Source organism: Plasmodium vinckei (genome assembly GCF_900681995.1).
Source record: "Plasmodium vinckei vinckei genome assembly, chromosome: PVVCY_14".
NCBI lineage: Eukaryota > Apicomplexa > Aconoidasida > Haemosporida > Plasmodiidae > Plasmodium > Plasmodium vinckei.
In genome coordinates this window covers 2,173,601-2,187,383 of record NC_051306.1, presented here as the reverse complement: position 1 = coordinate 2,187,383, position 13,783 = coordinate 2,173,601, and the positions used below count along the sequence as shown (strand labels likewise).

Here is a 13,783-nt window from a genome sequence, read left to right as displayed (position 1 = left end):
GATGGACAACATAATATATATATATGAAATTGTCATATTTTAATTTAATTAAAAACATTTTTAAAGAATCTTATTAAAATTATATATATGAATTTTATTATATCATTTTTTTAATATATTTATGTTTTACTATTATTTTTTTAAATTAATGTAAAAAAAATTACATCTCTATATTAATTTTGCTTTTACTATCACTTCATTTTAAAGAAACTTGATAACTTATAAGGGTTTACATTATCCTAAAAAATATAAAAATAAATATTTATTATATAAAATTCTAATGCATTCACGAACACTTTTATAGACAATCTTAAATAATGCATAATGTATGTAACGATTAGTGCCACTAAATTAAGACAAAAGATATATTATAAATATCTGAACGAATTAGATTAATATAACTTACATCTTTCTTTCTCTTTTTATTTTTTTTATCATTATCATGATCATCACTATCATCGGATGACAAGTTTCTTTTTTTACTTTTTTTTTTCACATGACTTGATGACTCACTACTTGAATGCGTATCATCACTACTACTAGTAGATTCTCTATGTTTCTTTCGTTTTTTTTTATTTTCTTTCTTTTTTTTTCTTTTTTTTCTATCACTTTCAGAAGAACTACTACTATAACTGCTACTGGAACTGGAACTACTATCCTTTTTGCTTTTTTTCTTATGTTTATCTTTATATTCTTTTTTTAATTTTTTTATATATCTTTTTTCTTGTTCTTTTATTTTTTCCTCTCTATTTTTATTTAACTCCTCTAAATATTTGGCATTCTCATATTCCTCTAATACACTATTCCCTCCTTGGTTTTTAATTCTGTTTTTCAAGTCGTTCCATGTTGGTCTACTTTCTCGGTTTATTTTGTCTAATATTGTTGGCCTAATTAAAAAAAAATACATATAAGCATATTAATAATGCATCCATATGATCTATATGCATATATATATTCATGCGCTGCCATATTAAACAGTACAGACATATAAACTGATGATATATTTTTATTTGCGTATTTAATATTTTTCTTTACCCAGTATATTTGACTCTCTGTATTGGGGCTATTAATCCTTGTGGGCGAAACCCTCTTTGCTTCGGCATAAATTCAAAGATTTAAAAAATATAACAAAAAAATAAAAATATACAACCACACAATGGTAAATCAAATAACAAAAAACAAAACAAAACAAAACTATCTCTTTCTATGAATACATATATGCGCAATTGCTTTGGTGTTTATACACTCCGTTATTTATTATTATTATTTTGGGGGCATTAAAAAAATAAAAGAATAGAACACAGTATTTGAAATAATTATGGCTAACCAAATTATTAGGTGATATGGAAAACAATAGATATACTAATAACGAAATGCACAATATACATAAATAAAAATACAACAATATATTATGAATATGTATATATGTGTGTGTATTCAAACAATTACTGATAATTTTATTATTACAATACAAATAAATAGTTAACTACTATTCTGTTAAAATGTGTAAAATACTCCTCTTCAGTTGTATATATTTTTTTATATATAAATGTGGCTACATTATTGTTAAAAAATTTATGCATGTATATAATAAAAAATTGAAATATATATTTCACATATATTGATATTTATTCATATTTACTCATATTATTTGCATATGTATACAAAAGTGCAAACTAGTGAACCAAAGATGCACTAAATCAAAAATACTTTTAAAAGATATAAATATATTCTCTGTAAAAAATTAAAAGGAGAATTATATAAAATGTTCAAAAAAAAGACAAAACAATTATGCAAGCAAAATATATTTCTTTTCCATTTTTTATGGTATGTATAAAATCCTTATACTTTACAAATATTAATAGTTTCAATTTGTACATGTATATGCATTTAAAAGAGAACGTCATAATTGACTATTTACATTTTATTAAATAATTAATTGAATACAACACATTCATACAATTTAGTTTTTCATTTGTAACTTTATGTAAAGTGCTCTTATAAATAGAACGACATTTTTTTAACGCGTGTATATATTTTCTCCGGGTTTAAATAATATAAAGGCTCAATAAAAAAGACAATTTTTTTTTATTTTAAAATAAATGCATGCTACTTTTTTTATTCATTAAACAGAAAATTCATTAGTTATTGTAACATCAATTATTATTGTCTCATTTATTTATTATAATTTTGTGGAAAAAACGGGATTGCACTTTCTATATTTTATAAAATTCCCACGCTGGATTATTTGCTATATTTAAAAAATCTTATGATTAATTTATTTTTATAATTTTTTGTTATAATATTTAAGCGAATATAAATAAGCAATTAATATGTAATACATATGTATATATATTATAATTGTGCTATGAAAAATGTCTACATATAAATATTTGTATGTATAATCAAATAGTTATTAAAAAAACAAAAAAAAAATTACACAAGCACATATTCGTGTTATATAAAATAGCATGGACATATGATATGTATAATTGCAAAACATAAAAATATCCTTTTATCATAAATTTTCCCTATCTATAATAAAAAGATAAATATGTTTTCTGTTAGTTAATTAATTAAAGATATTTACATTTTTATAATTCGTTATTTGTTTCCTTATATTATGATAAAAAAAAAATATAAATATATATGTATAAAATAAAAAAACGTACCTTGAACAAAAAATGCGCTTTCGAATATAATTATTTTTTTTTATTTCATTTTATTTTTGTAGGAATTTCCATTTAAAATGTGAATTTATTTTATTTTTTTTCTCCTTTTATATATTTTTTTTAAGAATTTTATTTTTATGTAAACGCTATTTTTTTCATTATATATATTTAATTGTTAAACCTTTCTTTATAATATATATACATATAATTATGCATATAACGCTCATGCGTTTCTTATCATTATTCCCATATCTATAGTTTTTTCGCTTTGGAAAAAAAATTCCATTTTAAGAGCCATGCATCACTGATTTATTATAATATATATAATTATATTTATTAAGCCCGTATGAATTTGATAAAGATATTTTTACTTAATTAATATCTTTACAAAAATATACATACTGATTTTAATATTTTTTTGTACGCATACATATTACACAAACCCTATACCTTTACAGTTTTTTATATTTTTATTCCACTTTTGAATAAGATGAACTCAGCAGCTATAGAAGTTATTACCAAATTAAAAAAAGACGATGAGAGTAATAATAAATGTTTTGATTGTGGAGCCCCAAATCCTGATTGGGTATCAGTAAATCATGGAATATTTTTATGCATTAACTGTTCAGGTGTCCATAGAAGTTTGGGGGTACATATAAGTGTAGTAAGAAGTATAAAAATGGATATATTTACAGATGAGCAACTAAAATATATGGATAAAGGTGGAAATAAAAAATTTCAAATATATTTAGAAAATTATGGAATTAATGATTTTATTCCTGAAAGAAAATATCGAACAAAAGCAGCTGATCATTACAGGCAAATTATTCGATCGCTTGTTAATAACTCTAACCCTCCATCACCATTACCATTAGATGAAGGGAAAAGTATTATTAATTATGGAATAAATGAAAATACAAATTATAATGATAATAAAAATTCTAATTCAAATATAAATTATGATCAAAATTTTGTAAATTCTATAAATACAACTGAAATTTTGGAGAATGTTAGTGCAACATTTTCAAATCTAATCAATAAAGCACAAACTATGACTACTAATACAATTAATACTTTAAATAAAAATGATATTATAGAAACCACAAAAGACACACTAATTAGTAGTAGTAGTTGGATTACCGAAAAAACCAAACAAATTGCAGAAAATGTAAGTGAAAATCCATGGTGGGAAAAAGGTCAAAGTAAAATTAAGGATGCCACACAAAATGCAAGTGGATGGATTTCTAGTATATCATCAACTGTTTCAAGAACAAATAGTAGTTTATTTTTTTCAAATAACGATAATGCAAGCAATAACAACGGGTCTGGAACTATGCCAAACACCTCAAATATTAATGGAAATGGCACAAATGAAGCATAAAATAATAATAAATTCAAATTTATAATAATCATAATAATTGTAATAAAGCCTCGAAATGGGAATATAAAAAGTAAATTCCCCTTAAAATTGGAATCAAAATAATTTAGAAAGTTTTAAGAAAATGCCGCTCCATAAATAATCTTTAATCAAAGCAAAACCAATAAAACGATGAAAAAAAATTATATGCTTTATTTCATATTTAAGAATAAATCATATATTCCGTTTATAATAAGAAAATGCTTTGGTTTATTTACACACACACAATGAATCTAAATTTTATAGAACTTTATTACAATTTAATTATAATCCCATTCTATATGAAGAGCCTAAACTATTAAAAATAATAATGCTAAAAGTTGATAAATTTGAAGCATTTGAGCTCTTATATGTCCTTATATATACAATGGGATTAAATAAATACGCAAAGATACCATCTATATATTCTTGCATTTTTCATTATTTTTAGCCATCTATTTACGCGTTTATTTGCTCTATTTTTTCGATATAAATGCTACTCTATATTTATATGTATTTTTTTTATACTTTTGCAACATATATTGCAAAATTTTATGATATTACACAAAATAATATCTTTTATGCTATTAAAATTATATTTTTTTCCTGTATTTTATTATTATATAACCCATAATTTGATGTAACTTATTCAATAAACACTATTATAATTACGACGTCGAAAATAAGTACATAGTAATGCATTTATTTCCATTATTATTTCTATACCTTCTTACACTTCTCCAAACGGTTATATATTATATTCGGTTATATTTTGGGAATTTTTTTAACATGAGCAATGTTAATGCAAATGCTATAACTTTTGTTTTCCAATTTTGTGAGTATAAGTACAAAAATGATTTACAAGAGATTGAATTCCCAATTAATTCCGTTAATTAAAAATATTACATAATTCAATTTAAAAAAATAGCTTTATATATATCTTAATTTAAAAAAAAGCTAATGCATTTAAAATGTGTCTAGCTAGCTAATTTGAGAGTTAGTGGATAATAAAAAAAAAAATCATAAATTTTCATTGAAAAAAAAAAATATCGCTAGAAAATAGCTTTTTTAAAATAAAAAATTTCATGTATATATATAATTTTTTCTTACATAGCTATATAATATATATAGACAATTTCTCTAGTAAAATGCTCATATTTGACAATACAAAACAAATAAATATGTCTTATAAATTGATATTGAATGAAATTTTTAAAAGACAACCAAATATGATACTTAAATTTTTCAGAAAATAGCATTATTCTATAATTCATGAAATTATTTTATTAATAAAAATAATGGTTATCTATAGTTGTTGTAATAGTCATGCATTTTCCGTTATACTGATACAACTAAAAAAAATAGCTAAAAAATAAAAAGATATAAAAAGCATTGTAAAATGTTATAAAATGTAATAACATAAATAAAAAAAATTATATATATATATATATTATATAATTATTTCAACCAAATATATAAAAAAAATAACAACATTTTAAGAACACATCTTTTTATGTTTAACAATTTAATTTATGCAGACTGTTAATAGGCACCTTAATATTTTAAATTGAAATTGCATGTATAATTTTTTAAATATTATTATATGGTAAAATACATATATCTATATATACAATATATTTTTTAAATAAAAAAAATATACAATTTTCTTGTCTATATATTTCTCTATTTAGAGCACAATGAAGAGAAATTTATTATTTTTTATTTATTATCATGCTGCAATTTTTATGCTATTTTGGAAATTTGGAAATGCAAAAGACGGAAATGAAAAAAAAAGAAATGTAAAAGATCTTATAAGAAGATATGAAACTGTTAATGATCCAAGTGATTTAAATAATTCCTCTTCTACTTCAACCGAATCAGCCAATGCAAATAATGAAAATATAGATACTGTACCATATGGAAGACAAAATGTTACATTTGATGATCAACAACCAAGCACATCATATGCAAATAGAGATACTGTACCATATGGAAGACAAAATGTTACATTTGATGATCAACAACCAAGCACATCATACGCAAATAGAAGCGATGAAAACCAATATGTTCGTATGGATATGAAAAGAAATCCAAACATTTATGGTAGGAATATGATAACTGATGAAGATTATGACGACGACGATAGTGACAGCGATGAATTTAATTATAGTCAATCTTCTAATAATTATAAAGGAAACAATAATTACATGTATGATTCTAATGTTCAAATTCCAAAGAATGGCAATAAATCCAATTTATATGGTAATAATTCTCGAGATCCAAATGAAAATAATCCAAGTGGAAATTATAGTGATCAAAATTCCTCCCAAAATAACACTCCTTATTTAGGTAGATCTTTTGATGACTTTAGGAGCAAATTAGGACTTCGTCCAGAAGATTTTTCAAGGGACTCAGAAATGTATTCCAATACAAACACCAAACGCAATACTGGCTTATATGATGAATTCAATACCTCTATAGCTGATGATATTCAATATACGAAATATGGAAATTCAGAAAATTCTAATAATTCAACTAGGGACCGACGTGATAGTGGAATGAGGAAATCACCAAACAATGAAAATAATTCTAGAAATAATACAAATACAAATTGGTATATTAACCTTAATGAATATGATGATAATTATGCCAATCCAGATGAATACAATAGTCAGAATCAAAGTAGCAGTTCATCACAACGAATGGAAGATGATCTAAATAGTGGCAGTGATAGCATTGATCGACGATCTGTCCGTTCTAACCCTTTAGATTACATAAACCAAAATAATGATTATCGATCGAGCTATGGAGGAAGAACAAACCCAAGAAATATACAACATATAGAAGATGATAATTATAGTATGTTAAATAGCCAAAGAGATTATGAAGATAGTGATAGCAGCAGTAGCAGAAATAGTGGTAATAGAAGTAATAGTCGAAATAGACCCCCCATAAGAAATATTGATCGTGGAAATAAAGGCGATGCACAAAATAGAAATAACAGAATATCTCATTCTAATAGTGCTCCTACTTTGAATAAAAATGCTGGTGAAGCAAGACGATCAACACCACGTAATAGCCCAACCAATAAAATAATAGAATCTTATATAGGCACATATATAACACACCAAAGAAACATATTTTATAATAAAATTACAAGAGTAGAGAAAAGTCCCGTCAAAAAATTTTTTAAAATGAACAATAGCAATGATAAAATAATATCAGTAACAGAAGAGTTATTAAATAGTTCTAAACAATGTATAGCCCAAAACATTAATAAATTAACGAGAGATGTATTGTTAAAAAATTTAGCCTTAAATAATCCAAATTTGATAAAAAATTATGAACAAACTGTTTCATATATTGTAGTTAATTCAAAATATAAGAATACGGAATCGCATTTAAATATAAAGCCGGTACCATTTAAATATTCTGAGGTACATGTAGAAAATTCCTCAACCATATTACCTAACATGTACATTTTAAATACATATGAATTTATGTTATCAAATCAAAGAATGTGTAGTAAATTTAGAACAATAATAAAAAATCAAAAAAGAGACAACAATTTAAAACCAGCAGATGTAGTTTTAATGCTATCATTTGATTATATTAAAAATGTGAGCCCGACATTAGTTTCTAATCTTACGCAATTTATCAAAACTAAACAAAGTATATATATGAGAAAATATTATTTTAACACTATAATGGCATTAATCCCATTTATTAAACCGGCTCTAAAAATATATTATGGTGAAACGATTTATAAAGATTTAACAACATATAAAATACAATCAGAAATAAAAAGTATATTTGATGAATTATTACTTATATCAGTCAAATGGGCACAAGCTTTTAAAGACAAATATTCTGCAGCTGATAACAAAGTTATTTTAGATGTGCATCGAACAATTTCTGAATTTTCAACATCTAAAACTAGAACATTAAGCAAGACTTTTGTATCTTTAGAAAATATATTATATAAAGAATTAATCACTAATGACATGGTCAATAATAAGGATGACAATCAAAAAATTTTAATAAGTTATATTGTGAAATGCTTTAGGAACATATATTTTTCCACTTTCTATATAATGAGTAATAAAAGAAACTAATAGATAGTCCATGTATTACATAATGGTAATATTGTAGAAGTAAATCCCTCAGAAATATATATATGCATGCATCTGCATAATTCAAATATTGACAAATTTAAGTCTATTCATTATGAACATAAATGAAAAAATTTACACATTATAAATAAAGAACATGAAATAAACAATGTTTTGTATTTTTTAATATACTTTTTAATTTTTTTTTTTTTTAACATGAAACATAATTTTTTTGTAAAAATATACAACATATTTGTTAAAACGAATTTAATAATACAATTTAAAAAAAATAGAAACTATAGAAAAATATGTAAATAATATATGCGGGATGTTCATGTATATGAAGGGCATTACATTTTATTGTTTTTAACTACTTATAGAGAAATTAAATCCTATTTTACAATAAATCTTCGAGAACATTCGCAGGCAATTTATCCAGCATTATCTAAGAACAAAGAAAGGAACATATATAATGTGTGCATATGTTTACACTTTTGAAGCATTATCTTGCTAAGTGCATTGGTCATTGATTGGGTCTTTTTTTATGGCAATTTTATTTACATTTTTTACACTTACAATTAATTCATCATAAGGCATTTTTTTCAGAAGATCTTCATCTATATAATGATCAAAGTATTGTTTATTTTTAAGGATATGCTGAATAATTTTTTGTATATAACTTTGATCATCTTTTTCACTTTCATTATTAAAAAATCGTTTTAATTTTTTTAGATGTGATCTATCATTTAAAATTTTCATTGCTTCTTTTAAATCGATTTTATCAGGTAAATCATGATCTTCTTCACTTTGCAATTGTTTTTCCAATGACATGAATGCATTTTTAAATGGGTCTAAATTATTGTATTTATTTTTATTTTCGTCAATGTTTTTTTCTTTTTCTAAAGTTCCACAAAATGGTATATCATTATTTAAAAGAAAACCTTCTTTTTCGATTCGTTTCATTCGGCTAACATATACATTTACATATTTATTTGCATTATTATTAGTAGTATGATATTCATCGAATGATTCTTCTGAGTCATCAAAATCCTCATTCTCTAATTCATCAAGGATGTTGTAACTTCCATCATCATGAACATAAACACAATTTAGCATGTAATCTTTAAAATCATTCCATAAAATAATTAAATTATTAGGTTGAATATTTTCTACATTTGTCAAATCTTGCTTTAATAACAAGTCTTTATTTAAATTTAGTATTTTTTTTTTTATAGAATCTTTTGGGTCCCATAATCGGAAATTTTCCATTGATTGGTGTAATAAATATTTTAATTCGTTAATTTTTAAGGTATCTAAAAATGTTTTATTAATATTTTTTTTATTTAAGAATTTTTTATTACATAAAATTATTAATTTAATCTCTTCAGTAGATAGATAGAAATCAAATAAATAATATCTAATATATGGAAAATTATCAAATTTAACTTTTTTCTTTTCACATACGCTTATTTCTATTAATCTATTTTTTAAACTCTCTTTTGATACATCTATTGGTAATAAATAATTTTTTTTATATATATTATTTTTTAATTCTTCTATTGACATATTTGATAAATTTGAAAAGTCTAATACTTCATCATTGTTATTTTCGAGTATGTTTAGAAAATTTTCATTTTTATTATTTAACTTGGTGTTAATGTGTATGTCTTTATCGATAGATATATCACTAGTTTCGTTTTTTACATGCTCTTCATTATTTTTCTCATTTTCATCACCTATCTCATAATCATCATTCTTATCGTTCATAACACTGGAGTAGCTTCCAACATCATCAGGATTCTTCGTTTTATTTTCATTTTGATCATGTTTTAAATCATTTTCGGAATAAAAATCATTAATATCTGTTTTTAATCCAAATAGTTTTGAATAATATATAGATTCCTCTTTCCTTATATCATTAGTCCATTGTGCTCGTTCATTTATTTTTTCTAAATTTGACATTTTCATATTTTCCCTTATTTCATCTTCATTTTTGACATGGGTTATTTTCTGGGAATGCTCGTTTTTTTTTTCTTTATTATTTTTTCCTTTTATTTTAATATCTTTATCATTTGTATTGTTCGAAAATATACTTTTTAAGATTCCATCCATTTCTTCATTATAATTATTCATTCCTTTTTCTTTAATTTTAACATTTGCAGACTCAACAATATTATTTTCATCTTGTTCATATAATTCTTTTTTCGAATTTTCATTTTGTTGTTCTTCTGATGTATCTATTTCATTATCTTGAAAATTGAAAATATCATCAAACTCATCATTCTCATCATCAAATAGATCATTGTTAGCTAATTTCTTTTTCTTTATTTTTATTTTTTTCGCACTTTTTTTAATGCGTTTATCATCTGTTTGTTTACCATTTTTGGCATCTTGTGATATTTCTTCATTTTCGCTATTAAATAAGACATATTTTGGTGTCTTCCTTTTATTTCGATTCTTTATTTTGATAAAATAATCATATTTATCATGTATTTTATTTATAAAAAAAAGTCTATTCGATCTGTTTATAGGTTTATTATCTTTGTGTAAAAGACTTGTTTCTTTAAAATTAGTTCTTGTGACTTGATCGAATGATCTGATTTCATTTTGTGTACTATTCTTTAATAGCATATCTTTTTTCAATTTATTTTTTTGAAACCATTTAATTTTTTCTTCAGTTATAGAAGAATCCAAAGTGAGGTTAAAAAATATTAGATTATTTTCTTTTGCATCATTAATATCATATTTTTTTTTTATAATTTTATCAACATATACAATTATGTTCATATTTTTTTGTAAAATTAATTCTTTTTGTTCTTGTTCTTCTAATGGATCAGATGGTAATCCTATATTTATAGTTAATTTATTTTTATGCAAAAGTGCTAATATTTTTATAAATTTATTTTTTGAAATTTTTACATAAACATCACAATCGATAAAAACACCATATGGATGGATAGATGTTATTTTCCCTATAAGTTTTTTACCCGTATATAAGTTTTCTAATAATATTCCCTTTTTATTGATATGTTCTTTAATCCATATTGTATCTTCATCATTATATTCATAACTATTATCATTTATATTATTTGTATCTAACATACCATTGTCAAATAAAGTAGTTGCAGACTCATCTTCAATATTGTTATCTTTATCTAAATAGTTCGGTACTATTACATTCTTTATAGGAACATAATTTTTATAAGACGGTGGATTTTTATATCCAATGTTATAGTATTCTTCATAATGTTCTTCATTTACATTATATATTTGTATATATCTATGTAATAAGAACTTAAAATTTTTATTTTTTAAAGCTAACTCTTTTTGCTCTTTATCTTGAAATCTTACTAATATATCTCCAAAAAAATTACCATTTTTGTCTTTAATATATATAATATATTTACTCATTATTTTGTATGGACTAAAAAATTTTATTATTTCATCATCACTTACATGAAAAGGTAAACCCTTACATAACAACAAACAATTATATCCTTGTTCTTCGGGATTTGTCAAAGGTAATGGCAATATATTTTGGCTATTTTCATTTTCATTTATATTATTTCTACCTATTGATGCTATATTTTCAGATAAGACCTCTTTATTTATGTTATCAATTAAAGATTTGTGAATTTCCTTTTTTCTAAAAAATTTATTGTTTTTTAATTTTACATTTTTATTACTGTATCTTATTCTTTTTTGGATATCCTTAATACTACTTTTTTTAATTGGACTAAAAGAATATCTTCCTTTTTTATTAAAAATATTGTCTCTTTTTATTAATTTATCATCCCTACCCACATTTTTGCTTAATAAAATATCATCATTTTTACTAAAGCTTAGACAATTATAACTTTTTATACCTTTGCTAATCTTGTATGATTGTATTTTGTATTTCTTGGATTCAAATAAAAGCATATATATAAATACAAAAAGATGAACTATTCTCATATATATATAGATCTACCTTTTATTTTATTTCATTGGATTATTTACTTTTTGTATATATATGTATATATACGGATAGCACTAAGAAAAACGCTATCTTGTGGTATTCCCCTTACAATGGCTAATTGCTAAATCGGTATAATGTACTACATACTAATATATTAAAATTTATATACTATTCCTTTGATCAATCATATTGTAAACAGTAGTTTTTTATTTTCTTTCATTATAAAGAAAAAACAAACTATATTGTAACAAGTTTATAAAGCCAAAGAAACTAAATTGCGCAATAAATGAAAAAAAAAAAAATTATATAGCACGATTCATCCTTATGAAAATCTTCACAAAAAAAAATATACAGTATTATAATTATTTTCTATAAACGAATTTTTGTTGAAAAATTGATGAACAATATTACTTTTCCACATATAAAATTTTATAAATATTAATATTTATTTTGTTGTGTATATTTTTTTCCCTATTTATAAAAATTGCATACTTAAATTTTTTTTTCGGAAAAATAAATACACAATTGTACACATGATATCCACAGGTTTATGAAATAAAGAATAGCTATCACATGCATATATAATATCAAATACTACATTAATATTTTTTCCAACTATCTACTAAGGGTAAAAACATCACATTTCCCATTTATGACAATATTGAAGAGAACAAAAGAAAAAGTGAAAACTGTTTTATTTTCCATCGTATTTTTGGTAGTGCTAATATCATTAAGAAGGAAATTAAACTGTCATAGTATCACTATAAATATATATATATATATTTGTTTAATCGGATTATTTTCTTGTGTTCTTTTCGATTTCGTGAATGCCTTTTCTCGCATAGTGACAGATATTTCAAATGCATACGAGAGAATAGTATCATAGTAGAAAACCAATTTAAGAGTCAATAAAAAATAACATACAATTAAGTCTATTACAAAACCAAAGATCAATTGCGAAATCGCATATCAAAAATGCATTCTGAAAATGATATAATTTTCTTTTTTAACGTGAACGAATTTTCATATAAACCTTAAAAAGTATAACACTACAAAACGAAATTTATAACAATACATTTTTATTTATGCAAAATTTTGATACTTAAAATTGTTTTAAAAGAATAACAAGCAATAAAATATATCTTTTCCCATTATTTCGTATAGAAATATGAGAAATTCAAATTTTACTCATTGTTAATTCTTATATATGAAAATAATCATTTTTTTAAAATATTTTATATGATAATTTAGCTAATTTTACATTTTTTTTGGAATACCATAATAATTATTTTTATTGTATATCTTATAATTTTCCACCATTTTTCACCTTTTATTATTATAACATCACTACAAATATTTTTAAAATAAAAATGAATAATAACAGAAAAAGCCACATAAAAGGGGCTAGTTAATTTCGTTTTTTCTCTTTATTTAGTAAAATAATAAAATATAATATTACTTTCTTTTTTTAAATTATATATATAAACCTTGAAACTTATTTTATTATTTTTAATTATTATGAAAAGATTTTATATAAAAATATTTTAAAAAGTCAAAAAAATTAAGTATTTAATAAAAATAAAGCAAGTTCAGCGGACGACATACTCTAAAAATTTAATAACAAGAATAAGAAGAATCTTAAAAT

At 22.8% G+C, this 13,783-nt stretch overlaps 4 protein-coding genes across 4 annotated transcripts; 2 read left to right on the top strand and 2 right to left on the bottom strand.

Moving 5' to 3' along the window:
* Positions 1–191: 191 nt before the first annotated feature.
* PVVCY_1406000 (conserved Plasmodium protein, unknown function) lies at positions 192–1,103 on the bottom strand (the record flags this gene model as incomplete). The annotated part of the gene is made up of 3 exons (XM_008624434.2): positions 192–239; positions 407–887; positions 1,036–1,103. 3 exons carry the CDS (start codon positions 1,101–1,103, stop codon positions 192–194), a joined length of 597 nt encoding a protein of 198 aa, XP_008622656.2.
* Positions 1,104–3,162: 2,059 nt separating this feature from the next.
* PVVCY_1405990 (ADP-ribosylation factor GTPase-activating protein, putative) lies at positions 3,163–4,053 on the top strand (the record flags this gene model as incomplete). Its single annotated transcript, XM_008624435.1, has 1 exon — positions 3,163–4,053. The coding sequence occupies one exon, from the start codon at positions 3,163–3,165 to the stop codon at positions 4,051–4,053; it is 891 nt and encodes a 296-aa protein (XP_008622657.1).
* A 1,712-nt stretch (positions 4,054–5,765) lies between these two features.
* PVVCY_1405980 (conserved Plasmodium protein, unknown function) lies at positions 5,766–8,183 on the top strand (the record flags this gene model as incomplete). The annotated part of the gene is made up of 1 exon (XM_008624436.2): positions 5,766–8,183. One exon carries the CDS (start codon positions 5,766–5,768, stop codon positions 8,181–8,183), a length of 2,418 nt encoding a protein of 805 aa, XP_008622658.2.
* Positions 8,184–8,577: 394 nt separating this feature from the next.
* PVVCY_1405970 (RNA-binding protein, putative) lies at positions 8,578–12,101 on the bottom strand (the record flags this gene model as incomplete). Its single annotated transcript, XM_008624437.2, has 2 exons — positions 8,578–8,625; positions 8,757–12,101. 2 exons carry the CDS (start codon positions 12,099–12,101, stop codon positions 8,578–8,580), a joined length of 3,393 nt encoding a protein of 1,130 aa, XP_008622659.2.
* Between the last annotated feature and the right edge of the window lie 1,682 nt (positions 12,102–13,783).